Below are 25,983 nucleotides of genomic sequence, written 5' to 3' on the forward strand. Positions count from 1 at the left end.
TTCCGTAGCTAGCGTTCACCAGGCTCCCTTAGGCAAGCTGTTCTTCAGAGTTGAGTGTAGAGTAGAACCCTCCCCTACTGTCTGGGTTTTAAAGTAGGGTCCTCCACTCCCTGCTGGAACCTCAACTGGTCATGTAGAATGAGCACTTTCTTCCGATTGTTCTGGGGTAGTAGAGCTGAAGCTCCATTGAGGCTTCCTAGAGGTTAAAATGATATGTAGCAAGGAGGGTGAATAGTTATTCTAAATGAAAACCCCCATGTTTGCTCCCTCTATTGGTAGTGGTAGGCTAGGCCAGGGTAGTGTATAAAATGGTCTCCCTGGGCCAGTATTCCCAAATAGCTGTATCAAGTTAAAGAAGCTGATGTAGCTAAACATTCGAGATCTGCTTCTGGGCCACAGGTGGCTAAGGCTGGGCCCACAAGGAAGGCATATGAGCTTGGGTAATGGTCGAAGGGAATATTACCACTTGACGGTCTATGAGTCTTAGGCTGTACCCTGTGTGGTTGACGCTTCTGACTCCAGCTAAACAAGTCCATAGAGTCAATAATGCTATGCCCCTTGTGGTTGTGCATAGGTACAGCTAATAAGGCTGGCATTCCCTCAGCCTGGCGGAGTGGGTATTTGTTCCCCATAGCGTCGATCCAAGACGCAATGTTGACTTCGAAAGGGAATGTCACAGGTAATGAATGTAACCATGGTTCCCTGAGAAGGGGAACGAGGAACTGCGTCTCATTGCCATGCCTTGGGCTTCCCTGCACCTCTCCTTCAGACAAAAAAAGTTGATGACACTATTGCAGGTGTCCTCTTTTACATACAGGCTAGTGTAGTGATGCCATGGACTGTCGTCGGCCAATGAAATTGTCTTGTGTATACACGTGCTTTAGACATCTTGTCACACTGATGCCGTTCCACACAGCGTCGATCTAATACACAGTGTCTCATTCCCCTTCTCAGAGAACCATGGTTAGATTTGTAACCTGAAACGTTTTCAACAGAGCAATAATAAGAAATCAGCATATTAGAATGATTTCTAAAGTATCATGTGACATTGAAAACTGAAATAATGGCTGCTAAAAGATAAATTGACAAAATGTAATAAATTACATTTTAAAACCAGAAAAGAGCTATTTAAAATTGTAATAATATTTCACAATATTACTCGTTAGCTTTTTATTGTATTTCTGATCAAATAAATTCAGCCTTGGTGAGTATAAGAGACTTAAAGAGAGAATTTAAAAAATCTTACCGACCCCCAAACCGGTAGTATAATATAAAAATATTATTTTTGATATATTACATCCTGAAAAAAATATTATAGAATGATTACTCTTAAAGGAAATTACCTGTTTAAAGTACTTTAGGGAGAATTGGTACATTGGGTCAATCTCAGACAGGCTGGCAATGACAAAGTACATGATGGAGCCACGTGTGGCAACAGGGCGATATTTCTCTCTGGCTGCATTGATCATCTCCTCTGTCGTCTCTGCCTCCAACAGCCGAGACTTAATGGCCTGAGATGTCACCTGTACAAGAGAAAAGAGGATAAATTGTCAGCTAATCTGCTCTATGTCAAGTATAAGTGTTATATTCCAAACAGAGACAAATGTAATGATTTGAAAGCTTGATGTGTTTGTAAAGAGCTCTTAAAATGCAAAAGGAGCTGTAAAGCCGTCCACATTGACAGCATTATAAGTGTCGCAGAGATACATGAGACTGTAGCAAAGGTGTCAGAGGGAGACAGAGCTTTTGTCTTTAAGACAGACATTTCGTTCATTGCCGGCCCAACCTATCATTCATCTATCTATCTATCTATCTATCTATCTATCTATCTATCTATCTATCTATCTATCTATCTATCTATCTATCTATCCATCAGTTCCTCCCATTCAGGCCTTCATAACTCTGTGGGTATCGAAAGAATGACAGGCAGTGACGTGCTTGCTCATAGTTGGCAGTGGCACAAACATACTATTTTGAGGGAATTTGCTAAAAATTAAGTGTACTAAAACAAAACCACAGAGGAAAAGCTAAGGATTAAAATATGTGTCAGCACTCAAATAAACACGTAACTGCTATCAAATGAGGCTATTTTCTTTTTAGTTGAGTGTGGAATTTGAAATTATCTCCTTTTTATATAAAGCATTTATTAGCATAGTGGGGGGAGTTTTAATGACACTTATTCAACAAACAGTGGCAACCAAAAGAGTTAAGACACTAAAAATAAATCAATGTAAATGTCAATGTTGCCTTGGTGAGCATAAGATAAAAAAAACAATTCCAACCCCAAACCTTTGAAATGTAGTTTTATAAGTCAGTTTAGAGTAACCAGTTTAAATTCCATAACTTGCTTTTCTACATAATCATTAAATTGCTTTTGTCCACTACTCTGCACAAATGTCATTCCCTCTCTTTACATTTCTGACCGCAAACCACTGACCTTTGACTCTTGTAAAGTTTTTATAAGATCCACATTGTCGAGGATGTTGCCCTCAGAGGTGAAGAGCAGTTTAAGGATTCGGTCCTCAATAGCTTTCAGTTGGTTTCGGTCTGTATTGATGCGAATTATCAGCTGGCTTCTCTGTTCTTCCAAGTCAGGACGCTCTAGACGGACTACATCACTGGGCACAGACAGAAATAAATGATCACTACAAAGTCAACCAATATTTTACATAGTGAGCATTGGCAAGAGTTAATCAACATCAAATCATATTTTTTGTTAGACATCTTATGTCATGAATTACAAATGCACCCAATGCAGTTGTAAATGTGTCTTGGTTGGTCAGTTTTGACTGGAACACCTAAGATGGATGGTAGTAGAAGGTGAAAAGAGGCCAAAGTGAATTTCTTTTTAACTCTAATACTGTGAGCTAGTTAGCCTCTTATGCTACTATATTATTCTATTGCTTCTTGCTTTTAGAAAAAGAAAAAACACTGATTCAGCTGCTGTCTTTTAGGTGAATATGTAAACCTTTGGAGGATTCAAATTTAGGATTTATTTATTAAACTTTGTTAAGTTTTTCTTTATAGCAAAAAAAAAAGGCACTTTTTTTTTTTCAAAAAACAAAAAAGTTTCTCATAAAGTTTACAATTTACAACAACATCATGTGTCCCGGGTGTTCATTTTGAATCTGAATAGTAAAAGCAGGGGATTACCTGAGGATTTGATCTTCCAGTCCAGACTTGGTAACAGTAAAGTTTATGATAGTCACTTTGATGCACACCTGACATGGAAAATTGGTTACAAAACGATTATGAATGTGTAGCTTAAAGGGGTCATATCCTAACTTGTACAGTCTCAATATTAATTGAAAGCAAGCTAAATAAACAACTTTTTCTAATTTAGATGTTGATGATGTGATGATGGCTCAGAGAAAGGTGGACATGGTCATGAAAAATGTAATTGAATAAATAGCACAATCTAAACATATATTCTTTAGGGGCATGTAAATAATGATTGACATTATCTGCTAAATGAATCCCCCAAGAGATGCTGCTGTTGTCCCTTTCCTCTCTAAAAATCCTCTGGAGGCACATGTGTGTTTTGTATTTGCTGTCTGTCTGTGAGAATGTTTCTTTAGTCCAGACTGGTCTTTCAGCATAGCTCATCTCCCTTATTTAAGCTGAGATGACAGGTCTGTCCTGTCTCTAATGCTGAAGCTTACAACGGCACAGCCCCGTTTGACAGGCAACCATATCTGGTGGTGTGCTCTCTGCCTGCTGCAAGCGCTGTTGCCCGTGGTCCTGTCTGTTATGATTGCTAGAGCATTGTCTTTTGGCAGGTGGGCGCTGATCCGCATCCACCCCAGAATTATACAGCGAGAGATGATATGGCATGGAGCCAGAGAGGGATTGGTGCACAAGGTGGTGGCAAAACCACAGATATGTGAAGGGCTGGTGCCAGCCATGTCCACTTTGCTACAGTGCCAAATCCAGTTGACCTTAAACAGGTGTCAACCTCGACCCCAGAATCCCCTTTCTAAATCCCCCCTCATTGTTTATAAAATAAACAATGAGCTGCTAATGAAACATACAATAATTACATGAAACAAACAAACAAACAAACAAAAAACTGTAGGGGTCAGACATTTGCATGGAAGAATGAATTATCATTGTCTCTTCCAGTAGCCAATGAATCCATGTGACTGAGAGGTCCACCATACAACAAATATTTTAATTAAATAATAATAATAATAATAATAATAATAATTAAATTAAATGCAAATATATATAAAAAAAAAAAACGTTTCTTGTTTCTTGTAAATATAATTTTATGTATTTCCTCACACACACACACACACACACCTCAGGAAGATAGTGGGGATTGGCCATTTTGGTGGTCATGTAGAAACGGAAATTTTTATCATAGTCAATGTCAGAATCTCCCAGTCGGATCAATGTTCTGCCACCTATCACAAACGTCTGCTTCAGAAGAATGGGTTCCAGAGCAGGGTCTAGAGTTTCTTTTAGCTGCAAACACACACACAGACATAAGTGAAATGCATGATATTTCATCATTTTGCAGTTAAGATTACAATTGCTGGTCATAAAATTAGAATATCATCATTTATTTATTTCAAGAATTCAACTTAACAGGTGAAACTAATACATTATACTGTATAGACTCATTACATGCAAAGTGAGATATTTCAAGCCTTTATTTGTTATAATTTTGATGATTATGGCTTACAGCTTATGAAACCCACAAAATCAAAATCTCAGAAAATCTGAATATTACATGAAATCACACAGTAATTACACAGTAATACCATGGTCATTGAACCAGGTTTTGGTTCTTTTGGCAGTGTGGGCAGGTGCAAATCCTGCTGGAAAATGAAGTCAGCATCTCCATAAAGCCTGTCTGCTGAAGGAAGCATGAAGTGCTCTGAAAATGTCCTGGTAGACGGCTGCGTTGAGTGGACAGCACAGTGGACCAACACCAGCCGATGACATGGCTCCCCAAACCAACACAGACTGTGGAAACTTCACACTGGACTTCAAGCATCTTGGATTGTGTGCCTCTCCATTCTTCCTCCAGACTCTGGGACCTTGGTTTCCAAATGAGATGCAAAATTTGCTCTCATCAGAAAAGAGGACTTTGGTCCACCGTGCTTTATTAAATCCAGTCAACGCAGCCGTCTACCAGGACATTTTCAGAGCACTTCATGCTTCCTTCATTTTCCAGCAGGATTCAGCATTCATTTTCATTTTAGATCTCTTTTTGGTACAAACTGGCCTAAAATAGAGGGAAACCATACGTTTCAGTAGTCCGAAGTGAAAACAAAGATGACTGAAACTAGATTCATCAGATAAATCCCATCTGGCAAGAGTAAGAACTAATAAACACACTACAGAATCACTCATTTAAGACTGAATTAAACCATTCAAAGCCGATCAGATCAGTTTGGAAGTGTTATCACTTCCTCACAACTGTAATTCATAATTGAAAATATTTATTAGCTTTTTTTCAGTAGTGAATTTGTATTTAAGTTTGACTAAAAAGTGTCAAAGGTGAAAGAAGGGTTACCTCCTCCAGAAGTACAGGCATGCCCAGCCGGATGGAGTTCTCAAGTGTTCGGAGGAAGCCTGCGTCAGTTAGCTTGATCACCTTTAGACCGTTCTTTGCCTCTTTAGATCGTATCCAACGGTTTGCCTAGATACAAAATGAAAACATAGAAAATGTAGGTTGTAAAGTTGTATAATGTCATGTAGTGTGATTCCCCAAAAACTTTATGCATTTATGCCAGATCATAATAATATATTAAAAAATGATGCCAAATTATTTAAGAATTTCTTTTAATGAGACTTTTTTTTATTCATTATGACATTAAGACAGTTGTATGCCCCAAAATATATAAGCATATTATATGAATATGTTTAGGCATCTGAGAATAGGCATATGCATTGTATGTATTAATTGCATTGTTAATGTATTTTAATAAAAAAAAAATAAAAAAAACATAATCTATTAATTTAAATACTTTAATAGATAGCTTCACATCATTGACCATAATATAAAGATGATGACATAAAGCGATATGACATAAAATAATTTTTTTTAATCATCATGTGTGTGTGTGTACGTATGTGTGTGCATGAGTATATTTGTGTGAGAGACAGAGAGACACATAGAGAGAAAAAGAGAGATACTATCTTTAGAAAACTATCTTTATCAGATGGAAAGGATGTGGCAATTGACCCTTTGTAAAAATCTGGGCAGAAGTAGATTCTGCTGAAATGAAGAAAGTAATGTACTGCTATATAGAAGTGTGTATGTGGAATCTAAGCATCATGCCATCAGTGCCACTAAGCAGAGTGGAGCTGAGTTGAGTGTAGAGTGTTTGTGTCATGGTATTTGTGTGTATATAAATGCGAGACAGACTGATGTTTGAATGTCTGTTTCAGTCTCTCTAGAAGACAAATTCTCCCAAGAGAGACAGCTGGATGGAGAGAGAGCAAAACACAAACGACAAGAAAGAGCAGAGAAAAAAAGGAGAACGACAGCCAAGTGTGCTGAAACCGGAGGACAGTAATGAAAATGGAGAGGGTGGAATGGGAGAAAGATATTTGTATGGTAATGCAGAGAGTCTGGTTGTTTTCCTATTTGGATTTTGAAGGCTGTACTTCGTACCAGTTTGACAACATCTCCAACCAATTCAACAACACTCATCTATTAAAGATGTCCTTCACCTGACGTGTTCATTTATGTCACAGAGAGGATATGAAATGCAAAATGGGAATCCAATGGGAATAGATCTATTGAGGTGTCAAGAATTATTCCGCAAGCATCTTTCAACAAGTCAGTGTGAGTTTAACACCATATTACTTCCATTTGTCCCTAAACCTAAGACTTTCATGGAATAGATTGAAAATATGGATACAACTAGACTAAACTCTTTACATTCACAGTACACCATTTCAAATGACCTGTCTGTGCTACACTGATCCAATCATAAATGTCTTTCATTTGACTCATAATGCATGTAGTGCAAATACTGTGAAGTTTTAAAAGTCAGTTTAAACACACTACTGTTATACACTGATGTTTGGGATCAGTACAATTTTTCAGAACTTTTATTCTACAAGGATGCAAGTGACAGTAAAGATATAATGTTACAAATAATTTCTATTTTAAATAAATTATGTTATTTTGTACTTAAAAAAAATCTTGAAAAAAATGATTAGTTTCCACTAAAATATTAAGCAGCAAAACTGTTTTCAACTGTGATAATAATAATAAATGTTACTTGTGCACCAAATCAGCATATTCTAACGAATTCTTCAGGATCATGTGACTGGAGAAATGGCTTCTGAAAATTCAGCTTTGCAATCACAGAAATAAATTGCATTTTAAAATACATGAAAATAGAAAACAGTTATTTTAAATTGTAATAACATTTAACAATATTATTGTTTTACTGTATTTTGATTACATAAATGCAGTCTTCTTTCAAATCAATAGAAAAATCTTACCGACCCCTAACTTAAAATTTTCCAAAGTTAAAATACTTTACCTATCCAATCTATTATGTAGAGGTTGATATGCTTAATATGCAGAGGTTTCTGCAGGTTTTATGACTTTTAAAAGACCTTTTTAAGACCAAGTAAAGAAAATGTAAGGAATAAATTAATGGGAAAACAATATATCAATATGTTCTCTAAATGTAAATGTTTAGGGAGAAACACAATGAGTTGTATTAGCAAAACTTTAGAGATTGACAATACAACTTAAAAAAGATATCCATTACTTTTTAATTCATTTTACAAAAACAAGACCTTAATTTCTGTACGGGCAAAGTTCGACTTTTTAAGACCTTTTTAAGACTTGCAGGAACCCTGATTTATGGGTCCCCAAAAAGTGTAAACAGTGTGAATTTAGGGTGGGTCTATTTGATAGCAGACAGAAGGAGCATTCTGATAACTTATGAACGCAGACATTTTTGCAAATCCATTTGATGACGCTAATGCTGCAGAAATGTGCATACTGTACTTCGCCTGTAAGAATAAATGAATATGAAACAAAATAAGCATGAATATAAAATAAGACAGAAAGGAACACTATCTGTACAAATATAAACAGACAAATAAAGTATATACACTTTATACTGCAAATCTATAGGGTGTCTACTTGAAATAATGCAAATTACCAATGAGCAAAGCCTTTTCAATTACATTAGAAAAACGTGGTAGTGTTTGATGTAGGATGGTTATATAAATATAAGACAAAAACTAATTTGGGACATCTATAACTGCACATCACGCAGTGAAAGCAAGCATGAGAGACCAACGCGATGTCAGCTCACACTCGCAGTGCCTCGTACATAGTTAAAACAATGATTACAATATCATCATAGTTCATAGACAATATCGCACACTCCTAAGCACATAAAGAATGAACTTGCAATTGAACTGACATTTACTCGTTTTCTTCTCTCCTCTCGCGTGCAGGAGACAGATGTAGGCTAATAAGCTGCCGTAAGTGACGCGAATTGTCACGTGAACAAGCAAATCCACAAAGATAGAATAAAAATAAAAAAATACGTAGGCCTACGCTAATTAGATAGCCTAGTTTTAATTTCGAAAGCATTTAGATAAGTCTAAGTCAAAGTGTCATCTAAAATTTAAGACCTTTCATAAGTAAAAATAAGACTTTTTTTATTTTTATTTTTAAGACTTTTTATGGCCTTAAATTTAAAAAATCTCATTTAAGACCTTTTAAGACTTTTTAAGGATTCGCGGGGACCCTGTAAATGCGCAAAAGATGCATAGTAATTGTCGTATAGTAATGGAATGTACTGTAGTGTACTGTACTGTAGCGTATGGTGTCATGTGAGAGTTTATGATATCAAGCAGTCCTTGGCAGTGTCCTCATTAAGAATTCAGAGTGCTTGAGGGAAGTAGCTCCTCCTGAGCCTATCCATGCAGGTCATGAGACCGCAGTAGCATTTCCTTGGCCACAGCAGTGGGTAAAGTCTGTGGTTGGGCTATCATAAATGTTGATGTCACCATCAAGTTTGCATGGGGTAAACTATAATGATCATCCTGAAACAGTGTGTGGCAGCTGTTTTGCCTGCCAGAAAAATAACTTATTAACTTCCTTTTGACCTAAAAATAAGCTGCTTTTGAATACACTGATCCTTCTTAAACCTTTCATGAAGAGTTTTACCCCCGGTTTCACAGACAAGGTTTAAGCCTAGTCCCAGACTAAAATGCATGTTTGAGCTGTGTTAACTAAAAACAACTTGCGCTGACGTATCTTAAAATATGTCAGTGTCATTGTTTTGTCTCAAGATGTACACCAGTAATGTTTTTTTTTTTTTTCTAAGGCACATTTATGTTATTTGTTATTTGTGAAACCGGGCCTTAATGTTTATGTGAGGTATTGTAGTCTAGAAACTATACTGTTTTGTACCATTTAAAATGACATGTCATTATTAAATTAGAATTTGTTCTTGTGACTTGCCTTGCTAATAAATTAACAAGGTACTGTATTGGAACACAGAGCACTGATGGAAGGTTTGGAAATGTTAGAGGTCACCTGATCTTGAGGGTCAATCATGAGTGGCCAGCGGCGTCCCCGCATCACAAGTATTCCATTCTCTGTGGAGACATTATCCCGCGGCAACCCTTCGGCATTCCACTGTCGGATCTCGTAGGGATCTCCTAGAATGCTGATAATACTAAAGTTGTCACTGATAGGAATCTCTAACTGTTGACAGCGTGTGATCCAGTGATCTATTAGCTACAGGAAAAAGAAAAATGTTTATTAAACACATACGCATTTCCCAGAAACAAGTGTTAGTGTTCAGTAAGCTGAAGGGGAAATTCTGTTTTAATGTGTCATAGTTTGGTATGGTGGGCGACTGACATAGGTCAAGAGAAAGGAGATACGACAGGCTTGACTTTAAAGACATTCTAGAAAATCTTATATTCTCAGTGGCATTACATAATCAAGGTATGTTATGGAGTAAGAAAAGGTTGTGATCTAATATACTACCAGTTGTCTGTAATGGGAGGTGAAGGCTCCATAATAAGCCACGCAAGCTGCAGCGATGAACACATTTCCAATGACGTTGTGGATCTCCTGCTCAAACAGAGTAATGCATTCCTGCCATCGCACCTGCTCGTCTCCCAGAGCAGATGTTAACTTTCCCGACCGACCCAGGCGTGCTTCAGTCAGAGCCCTGGTTTTAGCTACAACCCACATACAAACATGCATTAACATACACACAAATTCATATGACACATGAAAATGGAAAGCAACCTATCCTGTGTGGCACCTTAAAAATAGTTCACTATTTTTTTAAATGTGTCTGGAGACCCCTGCAATTTGTTGTGCCATGTGTTTTTGAAAACAAGAATGCGTGTTATGTTCCTTTAAGAAATCCATTTGAACTGGTCCAGGCTTCCATTAAGACTGATAAACTAGAAATGTCAAACAACCTGACTAGTCGACATGAAAATGTGTAGTTTTGTACATGCACAAAATTCCACTATTACTGGACCTACAGCGTATATAAAGCACTGAATTGATGATGTATTTTTGTAGGGCAACTCAGAAGTCAGAATCACCCTGGTTCCCTCGACAGAAACCCCATAAGACTGGCTTTTGGATTATTGCAGAAAATAACAACTCTTGAATTTTGAAGCCTGAATACAATCGGCAGAAGCAAAAATCTAAATATAGGCTATAAAGGAACTACACCACGGTCATATGAGTTCACCATCACTTCCAACAACTCTTTCAATTTTTGTGAATTGTGAAACTGTGAAAGCCTTGTGTAGTAGATGAGTAGATGAGTTTTCCTGTTTGTTGTGATGTTGCTTTATGTCTCCAACAACTGACTCTGTAGTCTGATTTAGCTACTTGTTATCAACTGACTTTTTAAAGACAAGTAAAAGCTTTTTTGTGAAAATATCTTAAGCTTGTCTTTAACTACAGACCGTATTTCAGGCATTTAACTAAAAACCCATTGATGGGACCGAGAATGCTAAAATGGTTGCTAGTTTTGGGATTTTGGCCAATTGTGTCATCCCTGCAGGATAATAATATAATGATGTCCTTATTTGTAATACATGTAAATCTAATTCACTCGACTTTGTACAGTTATCCGCAAAAAAGCCTTCTTTCAATTTTGATTCTATTATATTGTTTTTTCTAAATCCCTTTATTTGGCCCCGACACAATTTCTTGCTTCCTGTCATTTAGTGCCCTCAGTGACACATTTAAATAATTTAAATAATTATAAAGTTTATATACACTATCTGTCTCTTCATCTCTCTCTTTTTCGATCTCACCTAACGTCTCTTTTTCAGCCACACTGGACTCAAACTGCTCCTGCAAAATTTTGATTTGGTTCTCCACATCTTGTAGTTTCTCTTGCTTTTCTTTCAAGGTGGACATTGTTACGTCCAACTCGGCCTGATAAAAACAAATCAGATTAATAATCACAGCAAACAATACACAGTGAAAATCATAATGGAACAATGTAAATGATACTCATAATGCATTATAAATTAACCCTGTATCTTTATCATGTTCTCATTTAACACACACACACACACACACACACAAACTAGACTCGCCTGAGCAGTAGCCAGTTTTTCACGTTTGGGTCCAACCTCCTTCACAACTCTTGAGTACAGATCCATGGCTCTTACCCACATACACATGGACTTGCAGGCCTTGGACACTTTTTCTACCTTTTCAGGTACAAAGTCTGGATTGTTAATGTATTTCTGAAGCTTCTGAAGAATCTGAGGTTTGATATTGTCCTTTTCATAGTCCATCAGCTTTTTCAGGAAGTTGCCCTCACCCAGGACCTGCTTTGCACTGGCCCAGTCTGTCCTAGTTGGAGGGAAACAAGGGAATGAAAGGACATGTAGACTACAGCTACTGTAGCAACTAAATCAATAGGTGTCTTTGACTCAAAGCATGTATAGCCAGTTTGTCACTATGAAATGTAGAATTAGGTAGCTAGGAAATAGAATATATATTGCCAAAATAAAAATAGAGGTACTGTGATTCAGAAAACGGCCTTATTTGTAATAACTTAATAAAATGATGAATGTCCTGTTTCGTGAAGAAAGGTAAAGTAGATGTACAGTAAAGTGTTCAAATCCTAAAAGACTCAAGACGTTTTCAAGTGTATTTTGTTCTTTTCTTTTGACAAATGATTATGACCGGTATATCTGAATGTTCAACATATTACAACACCCCCACATCCATTCCATCAACCCTTAATTATATTATTAGATTTAACACCAGCTGGACGAGTACGCAGCTGGAAATATAAAACAAAGGCGATTAGAATAGCAGTTGATTTAATGCAGGTGATTTCCAGCCGCACCAAAGCAAATCACATGAAATGAATTCATAAATATTTAACACCTGAGAAAAAAAAGAAAAAAAATCAGGCAATAGAGAGAGTAAGGTGTCTAATTATGTACTGGAGTTAATATTTTAAACTCATACTGTACATATAAAATGTTAATCTAGAGCAATTAAAAGTCTCATATAAAACAGCAAATGAACTGCACACTGTTTTGAAAGTAATATTACAAGTCATTACGAAATGCTGTTCACAACACATTTTAATCCCATGAAGTTAAATATCTCCAAGTGAAACAGGATATTTAATGCAAGTCGAGTTGAGTAAAGTATGGCCTGATTTTATCAATTGTAAATTAAATGTATCATAAAAAGTGGTCTATATGACAGGTGGTTGAAAGTGAGGGGTTGAAAAATATAGATGAATAATTCACAGTAAGACCAGGAAGGAACATGTATTAAGAAAGTAAATGGGGTCAATTTTGATTTCATGTTGAGTTTAAACTCCACTAATCTGCCACTTAGATACAGCAGAGGTTTAATATCATGAGCAAATTGAACAATTAGAATGATAAAAGAACAGCGGAGAGAGAGGAATGAGAAGGGACAGAAACACAGACTGTTCAGTCAGTGTTATGACATTTTAAAACACCCATTAAATTGGTTAAAAATGAGTATCTCAGCTGCAGATGATGATAATGATGCTGAAAGTAAGGAGATTGGAGAGGGATAAGATTGATGATTGAATGAAAAGAGCACAGATGCTGCACAGTCAGAGTATCTGATGTTAACATGACCAGCATAAACTGAGTCACACTGTGGAGGATCTAAAAGCCAGAGGGGGTTTATAATGTGTGAGGGCATGTTTTTTTTCTGCAGCTAGATTAGATACCTAAAAGGATTTAATATCAAAACTTCACGAACCTGATGAAATGAAATACCAGAAATAGTGGACTACTGTAAAGGTAAATGTCCAAATCATTCCTGCTTCTTTAGATAAGTCTTGTCTTGTTATCTATCACATGCTCAATGCAATGGTAGTTCAGTGCTTTTTCTTTACTCTGCAAGCCTGGCAGGACAGGTGTCTGATCACAACCATATTATCTCGGATTAAATATGATTCTACATGGGGTTAAATGTGAATGCAGTCATTTTTTTCATCATTTAAGATTTACCCCTGCAGAAATGCTAGTACTATTAATAAATATGTTTAAAATCCTGTATACTCAATTGAGATGAAGACCTAGGCTATATCAAAAAAAAAATGTTCTATAAATCTGCAGGAATTACATTTTTGTAGGCCAACCTGTAAGTTGGTTGCTGGCTCCCTCAGCAAAAGGCTGTTGGTTCAAAAAATTCAATAAAATGACTTCAGCGCCACCCTCACTAAGCTTCCATTAACACTTTTAACTTTTGTTTAAGATACAAGTTGGAAAGTGAGAACAGTTTGCACGATCACAAGTATAAACACAACATGTTATTCACCTCGAAACACAAGATAACACGACCACATTTAAGGGTTTCATCTGCTTTCTCTGTGGGTCCAGTCATTTACAATGTAGGAAAAAAGAGCCACAGTGGCTTCCCAGACTGCAGCAACTTCCATTTTTATTACAGATATTTTACGGCAATTTCCCAGGAAGTTAAGATTTTGGTTGCTTGAACCAATGTTAATTTCATTTAGTTTTAATCATAGTCTTTAGTCATCTGAATTATTTTAGTTTTAGTCTAGATTTAGTCAATTGAAATTTAACGGTCAGTAAATAAGAGACAAAAATAAGAACAAATGCAATAGAACAAATATTCAAATGAAATAAAGTTTGTCAGATAGGTCTAACAGCAGTTTTCAGGAAAATACTACCTACAGAATTTGAATAAAGTAATCAAATGTAAAATAACAGTGCATAGTCTTTCTTTTCTAAATCCTTATTAAAGCTACTAAAGTTACTCAGTCAAGAGCAGCGAGTGACTTCCTCTTTTTCTTTTGTTGTTTGAATTAACATTATGGACTCAGCAGCAAGTTTATTAGGCTAAACTGTCACTTTAAGAACTAAAGGACGGATGCAAATAGACACAACCATTTTCTCCTAACTGTCTACTTTCACTTAAGGCATAACCAACTGTGTTTTATTAAATACTAGAGCTGCACAATTCTGGATAAATTGAGAATCCAATTTTTTTTTGTGTAAAAATGGAGATTGTGATTCTCCCACAATTCTGAAGAAAAAAAACATCAGACAACCAAACAAAATAACATGCAAACTAGAGGTTCTGACAAAATGGTAATTGCTTTAGTCTATTTCAGCGTTTCCCAACCAGGGTGCCGTGTAAAAATAACCCTAACCCTAACCGTAACATTTTCAAATTACAAAAATGTGTAAAAAAAAAAAAAGTATGTACCATCAATCTTGGATGTCTCTAATAACAACAAATAACGCACACAAATTTATAATAATAATGCAAATCGTAAGTTTTCAGCTTTGAATTGCGGGGGTTGCGCATGATTTCATTATAAATTGACATGACTGATTCCTAGACTTTCAAAAAAATTCGATAAAAAATATCTATATGACAGTAGGTGGTTCTTCCCTGTGGTATTGAAAATGGATACATTTCAAGGTATCGTATCAAAGTAGTATTGTGACAACACTAGTGTATGGTGCCAAAAAGTTTTGACAATTTTCAAAGGGTGCCGTGACTGAAAAAGGGTTGGGAAACACTGGTCTATTTAAAAGATTTGTTTGAACAAATTTGAACAAAATAAAACATTATTTTAATGGAGTCAGTCTCATTCATCAAGACTTGATTTGTTATTGGGTGAATCAGTGTTTTTGAATGAAACACGAGATGGAAAAGGTACTTTATCTGCAAACTTTTTATGCTATATTTTAATTATGCGCAAAGGTTAAATTCGCACCTTTGGGTTGAAACATAGCTACTGTTAACTCATTTCTGGGTTTTAGGACTCCATCCTGCAAAACTAAATATAATACAATATAATATAAAGATAAAACTCACTTGTTGTTGAGCAGAATGCACACCGCCTCCATTACAGTCATGACAAGGTCTGGTGGTTTGGTGAAGACACGGATCTCTGATATGTCAGCTTTATCCAGGGAATTCAGGGCCTTATTGGCACTGTCGAGTGCAGGCAGAGCCTCATCCAGATCACGCTGTGCATCTTCCGCGATGGCCTGAGTCTCCTCTGCCTTTACCTTAGCTAAAGCTTCATCCTCCTTCACAACCCTACGCACCTACAAGTAATGAGGTCAATAAAAGCAAATGTTAACTGTTAGAATATATACTTTTACGGGTATTATTGAGTACGTATGAAAAATAAAAAAGCAATAATTTGTTTGGGGATTTTCAAAGTGGACAACATTTCAAGTGGAAAAAAATAGAATTAATATACAGGTAATTGAGAGATCCTGTGTAGAGAGAGGCAGAATGGTTGTATTATTATTAATACACACACCTGGTCAGCGCTCTCTTGGTCCACAGCAAGCTTCTCCATCAGAGCACTGACATCAATCGATTTCTGTTCAAGCACGGGCTCCAGTGCAGAGAGGTCTTGCTTCATCTTATCAACTACTTCGTTTGTCTCCAGCAATTTAGTAAGACCATTTTTCACGCGATCTCGTGCCTATGCAAACAAATACATGTTACATTCCAAACATTTCGTTCTTTGTCTAGCTTAGATGTGGCCTTTACTCTAAAAAATTATCAAGTTGCAACATCCATGAATTAAATATTTTAAAAGATAACCTTTTGTCTTGAAATTTATTTTAAAATAGTGTTATAAGTTCACAATTTTAAGTAATGATGAAACAACATCAAATATTTATGCATCTTGCATTGCTCATCCATAGCTTCGCCTCCTCACCGCCTGCAGCTGTTGTCTCTTTTCTCCCAGCATGCTCAGGTATAGGTTAATGAGCTCTAAATAGGAGGTGGGCGTGGTGTAGTAGTGTCTGCGCAGTTCAGAGTAAAAACGTTCTGCCATGTCAGTCACACTAACATGGATCTCTACACACATCTCTGAAAAACACTGCTTCATCTCCTCACTGCCAAAATCCACATTCTGAAAGAAGGTCTGGGACACAGAAAGCAAAGCCTCACGAGGCCACTGAAAAATAAACATGGAAAGAAAGAATATATTTGTGGCAGTCAGTTACATTTTCTAACATTTCACGGAGTGAATTGCATATAACAGTTGTTGTTTTTTTCGTTTTTGGATGCAATATTCCTTTAAATGTTCATTTCCTTTTTATGACTTTTTTATGTATGGTAATATATTAGCTTCCACAAACCAAGTACAAAAATATCATGCAGGTCGCACTGAAGATACTATACTAAAGTATTCTTTCATTTCATCCAGCAAGCTTTCACCTTGAAATATGTGGGGCGAGTGTGAGCGTGTGTTTATACACAAGTAAACAAACACGCAAACAAATAAGCAAATAAAAGGAGGGTGAACAGCCGTATGGGCTTGCAGCTTAACGCTAATGAGCAGCTGCAGTTGGCCAGCGCTGAGTCATTCATCACACCCACAATCACAACACTACATCAGACAACACAACATATAAAATCGACACTAGATGCAAACGCACTACACGCACTTTACAGTAATTAGCAGAACACCTCGTGGTACGCAACAGCCCACAGAGGTCAGTCAACATGTGTCTCATTAGATAACAGAATGAAACAAATGAATGGAGACAAAAAGATATTGAATGATGGGGCCAGAGCATCTGTATGTGTGTGAAGCCCCCTCCCTTTTTTAGAATCAGATTTCTGTCTCTGCTTCATTCTATAAATAAGTACCATTAGTGTCCACGAAATCTAAAGAAAATGCTAATATTAAAGAGGCCATATTATGCCCTTTTACAAAGTCTTGATTTTGTTTTTGGCGTCTACTAGAATAGGTTTTCATGCTTGAATGTTCAAAAAAAACAAAAAACAAAACAAAATTTTCACATATTTTACATTGTTGCAGCACCATTCCTCCCAGTCTGTTACTGTCAGTAATGCTGGCTCCATAAAGCCCCTCCTTCTGAAAAGCTCAACATCAGCTGGACCAGTGTGTTGTGATTGGTTAACCCATTTACAGCATGGTTCTGAAATGTCAAGCCTCTTACCATAAACACAAGTTTCAACACACTACTAAAGCAACTCAACCAGGCCCCGCCCCTTTTTTGCATATGCCTTGGGCAGGAATTATTTAAATGAGGAATATGTTTTTGTGACGTTTACGTTCACGGAAGAAAACTCAAGACTACAATCGAGGCATTTCAGGGAGTTCAGAACAGTGCTTACTGATATAAAGAATAACTCCCTTAGGAGTGGACTTAGTGCTTTATAACTAATATAGACAACATTTTTCACAGCAACAAGTTCAAAATGTAAAAATGTAAAAAAGCATAATAGGTCTTCTTTAAGTGTTCAGAAAATGACAAAAATTTATTCAAAATTAAATCTAAACTTATTCTATTAAAATATTATATGTGATCGTGGTGTATGTTTATAAACATTTATAAAATAAGTTTATGCATTTTACATGTCCATATAGCCAATCATAATTTTTTTTTTTACAAATATTTATTTTAGAGATTGCTGCAAAATATGTATTGGTTTTTCCATTCAACCTCCTAGATCAATCGCAGTTTTATAAACCCATTCATTTTAAAATATGACAATTTATTTGCGATTGTGGATTTTGATTCCCCCACCATTCCCCCATGCATTCTATTCATGCATTTATTCATAATATATTCATGCATAAACTATAAAGATTTGGAGTTACTCACTCTTGAAACGCCACTCAGCCAATCAAGATTCAAGGATGAGAACTAACTGTTGTATAAAACCCTTTATAGCCTAGTCAGGGTAGCAGACTACCCATTGTAAGTCACAGCCTCGTTTTTATCTGCGTTAAATTCAATATGGTTGAAAGTCTGGTTGAACCAAATTCAATAATCTGACTAAGGTCTATTAATTTAGCTTAAAATAGCACAATCTTTGACTTTCATTTACTCATTTTCCAACTCCCCAGCTTCTCTCTCTCTCTCTCTCTCTCTCTCTCAGGGCCTGAACCAAAACCAGCAAAAACTGTGTGAAAACTGAACTGAAGTGTAGGGATGAGTGAGGACGAAATGCATAAGTAGTCTTTTTAAAGCATAAAAGTATAAGGATGACAGCTCCTTATCATCATAGTATGCTGCTGCCTGTCTGGCAAAAGTGACTCTTTAATATGTGTAGGGACTGGGGTAGCAATTTCCCTTATCAATGTTCCATGCTATTACTGGACAGATTGGCCCTGGAGAATAGATGTGCTCATAATCCTTGTGTCCACCAAGACTAGTCAGAGCATTTGAAGGCATATTTGTAGAATTTCTTGCAACACATAATTTTGAGTTAATAAATTATTCTGTTTGGTCTCTTTCTAAAACTAACAGTGTCATAAATATAGCGATCTAAAAATAGGTTTCTATGATTATTTTTTTTAAGAACAATTGTTTAAAAAATGCTTGAACAGTAGTTGAGGTGGATTTTCTTTAAGCCCCGATCATTACAAGTTCTATGAGGCATGTCAGTGAGAAACATAGCGGACTACCACAATACTTAAAGGTACTGTATTTGGCAGTGATATTGTCAGGCTTTTCTATTTACAGTGAAGTAAGCTAATTGCCTGCACAGATTATGATAGCATTATAATATAACAATATAATATATAACAATAAAGTTTGCAGTGGCTTCATAAATTAATTAAAAACATAAAAAAGCAAAACACACCTGATGCACATTTCTTTGTTCTTCATCTTCTAGAACTAAAGTTTAAGAACCTACTGTATTTTTGTCTAATTAATTAAGAGTAAGTACACCGCCATCTTACTCCGAAGAAAGTGACTTGAACGCACCTGCTGTCGTAAACATGGCTTCCCCCTATGAACTTCCCAGGAGGACTTGAACGCACCATTAGTGCCGAACGCTATTTGCATGACGTTATTGCGACCCGTTTGAAAGTCTGCTTACCACCAGCTTTTTGTAATTAGCACTGATTTTTGTAAATAAGGCACTATCTGTAATAAGCCATTACTGTATGTGATGTGCCTGTGCATATTTAAATTGAGTCATCGTTATTCTTTTTAGTACACCCATGTTTCCTCTCTATGAAACATGAGGAAACGTGTGCAAACTTAATTTAAATATGCACAGTGAAGTACTATTCCAGCACATACAGCAGCTGGTTAAGTGTGGTTGCAGGTGGAATCTGAATAGAACACAGGGTTTTCACAGGCACAGCAGTTTAGAGGTGAAGTTGTTACATTTATTCACTGCTCAGTAATTTTTGTTTGAAGAAGTAAAAGTAAGATTCTGTCTGAAAGGATAAGGCAGTGATAAAAGGGAAGAGGCGGATTCTCACCTGTACAAACCAGTCGATGGTGCAGCAGTTAACTAGCGAAGGGAACATGCGGCAACGTGACCGGAAGGAGTCGCCCACAGGGCTCATGCACAGCACTATATGCAACTTCTCACGAACACGAGAGATAAAGAATTGGAAGACCTTGAGACACAAAGACATAAACAGAGATTAGACAACTGACCTCTAAACAGAACAGTAGACCAGCTGAGAATAAATAGTGACGATTTGCACGATGTTTTGTTTAAGGTCATGCTGTGAGATTGGATGGTTATTGGTTGTAACTTGTATCACATACCTCATCCCTGTTTCCTTCAGAAATGCCAGCTTCTTTGGCCTTGGGGCTAATGGCAGCCAGCACCTGTTTTAGTTCATCCTTCTCAAAGAGGTTTGGTACTTCACCAGAGTTCAGCATGTTATTAATGTCCTCCAGGAACTCTTCCACCACAATCTGAAGCAGATTGCAGAAAACAAAATCGCATGGTCAAACAATATCATTCGGCCAACAAAGATTTAAACATTCTGATGCATCACTTTTAAGAATTAATGCCATTTGGCATCATTGATTTAAAATCTGGCATGTCTTGAAGGACTGAGTTTGAATACGTTAATTTTTAAATTAGATAATTAATCAGAGAGGAACATTTTCAGTGAATGATTACTTAATTTTCATTCTGTTCCTCACTCAAACCTATCACACTTTGGTCTGCATACACACACACACACACACACACACACACACACACACACACACACACACTCGTTGGCATTTCAGATATAGAATTTAACCTGGAAGGTCACACACACTCTAAGGGCAAGTTTGAAAAACTATGTTTCGACTGTGTGACTCTCCCTTAAGTTTACTCCCTTAAGTCTATCAAAACACTCAAATAAATGACATTTAAAACAGCCTATACAATCAAAGATTCTTATTCCCATTAGTAAATAACTGTACAGATGGGCACACAAGCACACACACGCACACTTCACAACATATATCTCATGTCTATAGCACCAGTCTGTGTCTGTCTCGTTAGGAACAGCACATGAAATAATTTAGGGGGTCATTACTGCTGCCAAACCTGAATGCTGAATCACAAAGCAGTAGCATTCTCTGCTTTCATGAGGCAAGACAGTACTTTACAGTACTGGCAGAGGGCCCGGAGGCATAATAGATGACCTACTGTCTACTCTACAGCTCGGAGACAACCTCTCTGCATCCAGATTCATATCAGGATATCAATAAATCATAACTTTTGAATTGGACACAGGAGGCTGTTGGAGAGGTGCGGTTTTGGGTTAGACTGGGGCAAGCATTCCAATTCCTAGACCCTTATTTTAACTCACATCAATCAATCAACAACAAAAAAAACTCATAAAAAGAAATTTGTAAACTGGCATTGAACTGACATTGAAAACATACAGACAATAGCTGTTGCCCCTGTTGAAAGGACAGAATGGAGATGAAATGTCATGGATGCAGATGCTTTTGTGGGACACAAATTCAAAATAAGCTAACATTTATATCTCATATTTTCCTGTACAGTAAAAGTGATGATACACAGGGCAACTTTTCTGAGCAATGTTGCCAGGCAATGTTGCTTGGGCACTTTCCCATTGAGAATTTCTATCTGGATACTTTAGACCGGTCGTGAGCCCTGTGTCTCACCTGGTTGCCCGTTGACGGCAACATTGCCCAGCAACATTGCCGAAAAAGTTGCCCTGTGTATCATCACCTTTAGCGTTTGGGACTAACAATATGCATGCACAATATTGGTAACATATCAATTATAGGCTGATTTTACATACATTTTCAAAGTAAATTGGACAATATTGGACACATGTCGGCCAATATTGGATATTTATTGTGATTGTACATGTACATGATAATTTCCCCTGTTTTTATATTCAGAATGCCTTTGCAGTCATTCCAGTTAATATTTAAAAACACTAATCATTTAAAAGTTAAATGTAACCTTTAGCAAATCTCAAAATAAATATCCATACAGTTTATTATCATATTGTGATGCATACGTTTACTTGTAGCATTTAAAATGGCTGATTTTAGTTTTTAGTGTTATAGTTGTTATAGTTGTTATTTGTACAAAATCGTATAGAATTATAATAGCAGATTAAAATTTAAAAACAGATTCTTTGATTGTACCTGCGTGTCTGTAAAGAGGAAGACCATGTCCTGGCCTTCCACACCTGCCATTCTGTAAAGTTTACGCAGATCTTCGTGGAAGCTCTCGTAAGTATAACCACGGCACAACTCAATCTGAAAGCAGCGGTAACCACACATGTGAGCAGCCAGACGTGTTAGAGATTGCTTTCCTGTGCCCCCCACACCAACCAACAGGGCATTGCCACGTTCTTGCCGAATCATGCGGGCGATTCTGTTGACAGGGGGAGAGATGTATGGTAAGAAAAGAAGGTCAACTGGGTGGTTGATAAAAAACATTCTATTAGTAAACTGATCACGATGCCCAGGCTGAATGGCGGGGTCATCTGAACACCTTCTTTTGTGATCACCAGATGAAAAGGCAAGCTGCTTGCTTACCGAGACACGTGTTCAATGGCATCTTGGAAGAACACAAGCTTGGTTTCCTTGGCAAAGGTTGTGTTGTAGTCATCCAGGTAGTCCTGCAGCACCTGGCTAATCTTTTTTATGTCCGTTAGATCCTCATAGACACGGTCAGCCTTGTCTGCTCCAACCTGCACAATATGCATTCAGTAATTTAATAAGAAAATACTATCTAAACATCATTAAATCAAAAAAGGACCCTAATCAGAAAGATGACTATTGCTCTAACTAGCTAAATACTGCAGTTTAAAACAGTAAAATGTAAACACACTTAAAGCATTCCACTGACAGATGCAAAATGGTCAGAACAATCCAAAAAAGTACTTTTACCTTTATAAAATCTCCAAAAATGATGGGCTGGTTCACAAAGTACATTGGCTCTATGTTTATGCTGAAATGTTTACCTGTTGGACAAAAGGAGCAGTTCAGGGTACTAAAGTTTTAGGTAAAGGGTGACAGATTGGGGGCAAAACAAACATAAATAGAACATTCTGATAAGTCACACTGCAAAATGAGAAGGATTATAACATTGTTTTAATCTGACCTACTTGCCTCTTTCTAAGAAGTTATGAAGTTAAGAAGTTTTCCTTTTAAAGTTGTTTATATGACTATGTGGTGTTTTTAATATGCTTTAAGACAAACCATGTGCAAATTCATAAGTCAACACCATTGCTGGGTATTTTCTCAGAGTATTTTCTCAAAGACAGTCTCAAAAACGTGGTTTGAGATCGCTGGTGTTATTGACATCACAAACTACCTGTTAAACCAAGGTGAGTGGAGGCAGGGCTAATTTGCATATTCATAGAACCGCATATACTAAATGAGGCAAGGGTCAAGAGTTACATTCAAGCTATTTTAAGGTATTAAGAGTTGAACTATAAGTATGAATTACAATTAGCGTTTTATTATATCAGCATATGCAATAAAACAGCTTTTATACATCATGACGCAGCTATTAAAATTAAAATAATGTTTTTCGACTTTGTGGCCACCTCTCTACCCACCTACTGAAAGACATTTCAACGTATATTGTATTGCAATATTCCATTAAGAATATATGCTTTCAAAGTTGTCTGGACTAAACTGGACTAAGAGATTAACAGTGAAAAGGATTCAAGGGTCAGAGACTTACTGGCCATCTCAGAGATCATAGTATTGAAATAGCTCTTGTCCTCGTTGTTGATGAGTCGATCGTGGAAGACACGTTGGCACTCGTGACAGAACAAACGGAAGATCTGGGTTTGATCTCTCACTGTAGTTGGCTCACACTGCAACATACCTATACAGAAACACACATACACAGGCAGAGAATTTATATGATTTTCTTTAACATAAATAATGATTCTTCATTATGTCTTTCATTTTATAAGAATGACTTCTGGTAAAGAATCAATTCTGTGTCTACAGATCAATGAACAGTAATAGATGAACTTGTCTGTGACCTTTTGTTAATAAAAACACACATAAAAACATAATGGTGGTTGTGCTGATTGGTTTTAGTTTACATTGTCAGTATTTATACAAGCCTACAATTCAGCACCTGGATGGGTCCTAAAGGATAAAAGAACATTTTAGCGGCCCCCAAGTCTCCTGTCAAATTACGAAAGAGCATTTTTATTGGCCATTTGGAAGCTCAAAAGCAAAAGAAGCTCTTTACAAGCCCTTGGTGTATTTAAGCACTAGACTCAAGTTGCCAAATACTCTGGACAAAAAGGCTATGAGTTATGGATGCATTGTGATTTGTGTGCAATTTATAAATTGTTACTGTTATAAACTGCTAAAAAAAAATAAACTCTCGACCCTGCCTGCCCTGCCAACTACCGCCCAATCTGCCTGCCCTGCCAACAACCGCCCAATGTCTCTTCTTCCATATTTTTCAAAACTTCTTAAGCATCTAGTTCACATACGCCTATCACAATACATATCCGTCAACTCCCTCTACCCCCAATTACAATCTGGTTTCCGTCCTTCCCATTCCACGGAGACTGCTCTCCTCACTGTCCAGAATCATCTGGCCAACTCCTCTCATGCTGGCCTCTCTTCAATTCTCATTCTCCTTGATCTCTCCTCTGCCTTTGACACAGTCAATCAACCCATTCTCTTCTCCACCCTTTCCAACCTCTGCATTTCTGGAACACCCCTTAGCTGGCTGCACTCATACCCATCTTCCCGCACCTCTGCTGTTGCTTTCAACAGCTTCACTTCTCCTCCCTCCCCTCTGACTGTTGGTGTTCCCCAGGGCTCTGTCCTTGGACCCTTGTTATTCTCTCTGTACACCTCACCTCTTAAAGCTCTAATTTCTTCATTTAATTTCCCCCACCATTTCTTTGCTGATGACACCCAGATTGTATTTCCTTCCCTTCCTTCACTCCTGACCTCTCTGCCCGTATTACTGCTTGTTTGACTGCAATCCAATCTTGGATGGCGCGCCAATACCTCCTTATCAACCCATCAAAAACCGAAATCCATTTTTTACCCTCCCTTTCTTCCCCTCCCTCTCCCTCCCCCTCCCCCTCCCTCTCCCACCCCCACCATCTCATTTCCTCCCCTGTCCCTTATTCTGGTTAACTCTGTTCGCAACCTCAGAGTCATCTTTGACACTGCCCTTTCCCTTGCTGATCATATCTCGGCCACTACACGCACCTGTCGATTCCACCTATTCAACAACCGCAAAACAAGCCCCTCCATCTCTTTCTCTGCCACTAAACTCCTGGTTCATGCCCTCATCTTCACCCGCCTTGATTACTGCAACTCACTCCTTCTTGGCCTTCCCTCCTATGCCTTCACACCACTACAGCAAATTCAAAACGCCTCTGCCCGTATTATATTCAACCTCCCCCTCTCCTCTCATACCTCCCCTCTTCTCCACCAGCTACACTGGCTTCCTGTTTACTTTCGCTGCTTAATTAAATTCCTTACCCTAGTCTACCAATCCCTCCATGGTCTTGCCCCACCCTGTCTGGCTGCACTTATCACCTACTATGTTCCCTCCTGTCCCTTACGTTCTCAATCTCTGCTGTTCCTCTCGGTCCCACCCTCGCCCTGTGTCCAATCCTGTTTCCGTTCCTTCTCCCTCCTGGCTCCCCTTCATTGGAATAAACTCCCACTCCATATAAAACAGTCCCCTACACTACGCAGTTTTCGCTCCTCCTTTAAAACTCTAGCCCATCCCACTGCGTATCCTGGCCTGTAACCCCCGGTCAGGACTCTGCTTGCTTGCCCAATCCTGCCATAGCCTCTGTTCTCACTGTAGCACCACCCTTCAATTTATTATAGTCTATCACATGATCCTTTAGAAATCATTCTAATATGATGATTCATTATCAAAGTTGGAAACAGTTCTGCTGCTTAATATTTTTTCATAACTTGTGATACTTTTTTAGGATACTTTGATGAATAAAAAGTAAAAAAAAAAAATAAATAAATTTAAAAAAAGAAGCAAATGTTTTAAAAATAGAAATCTTTTGTAATATAACAACAGTATACACTACTGGTCAGTAATTTGGGGTCAGTAATTTTTTTTATATATTTTTTTAAATAAATCAATACTTTTATTCAGCAAGGATGTGTTAAATTGATAAAAAGTGATAGTAAAGAAGATTTATACTATTAGAAAATATTTTTTTATTTTGAATATATGCAGTTCTTTTT

General features: G+C 37.3%; 1 protein-coding gene across 1 annotated transcript in view; it reads right to left on the reverse strand.

Annotated features, from left to right (window-relative positions):
• dnah6 (dynein, axonemal, heavy chain 6) overlaps positions 1-25,983 on the reverse strand; it is a gene marked incomplete at its 5' end in the record, with an annotated part of 84,217 nt that overhangs the window by 28,137 nt on the left and 30,097 nt on the right. The window contains 18 exons of the mRNA XM_084397639.1: positions 1,344-1,523; positions 2,438-2,618; positions 3,154-3,221; positions 4,303-4,467; positions 5,525-5,650; positions 9,536-9,739; positions 9,995-10,191; positions 11,296-11,419; positions 11,584-11,845; positions 15,347-15,582; positions 15,804-15,971; positions 16,212-16,454; positions 19,752-19,892; positions 20,047-20,199; positions 21,913-22,144; positions 22,309-22,463; positions 22,663-22,736; positions 23,465-23,611. Of these exons, the coding sequence (XP_084253765.1) occupies positions 1,344-1,523; positions 2,438-2,618; positions 3,154-3,221; positions 4,303-4,467; positions 5,525-5,650; positions 9,536-9,739; positions 9,995-10,191; positions 11,296-11,419; positions 11,584-11,845; positions 15,347-15,582; positions 15,804-15,971; positions 16,212-16,454; positions 19,752-19,892; positions 20,047-20,199; positions 21,913-22,144; positions 22,309-22,463; positions 22,663-22,736; positions 23,465-23,611 (3,056 nt within the window). The remainder of the gene's footprint in view (positions 1-1,343; positions 1,524-2,437; positions 2,619-3,153; positions 3,222-4,302; positions 4,468-5,524; positions 5,651-9,535; positions 9,740-9,994; positions 10,192-11,295; positions 11,420-11,583; positions 11,846-15,346; positions 15,583-15,803; positions 15,972-16,211; positions 16,455-19,751; positions 19,893-20,046; positions 20,200-21,912; positions 22,145-22,308; positions 22,464-22,662; positions 22,737-23,464; positions 23,612-25,983) is intronic.

This window comes from Rutilus rutilus, assembly GCF_951802725.1.
Source record: "Rutilus rutilus genome assembly, chromosome: 2".
Lineage (NCBI taxonomy): Eukaryota > Metazoa > Chordata > Actinopteri > Cypriniformes > Leuciscidae > Rutilus > Rutilus rutilus.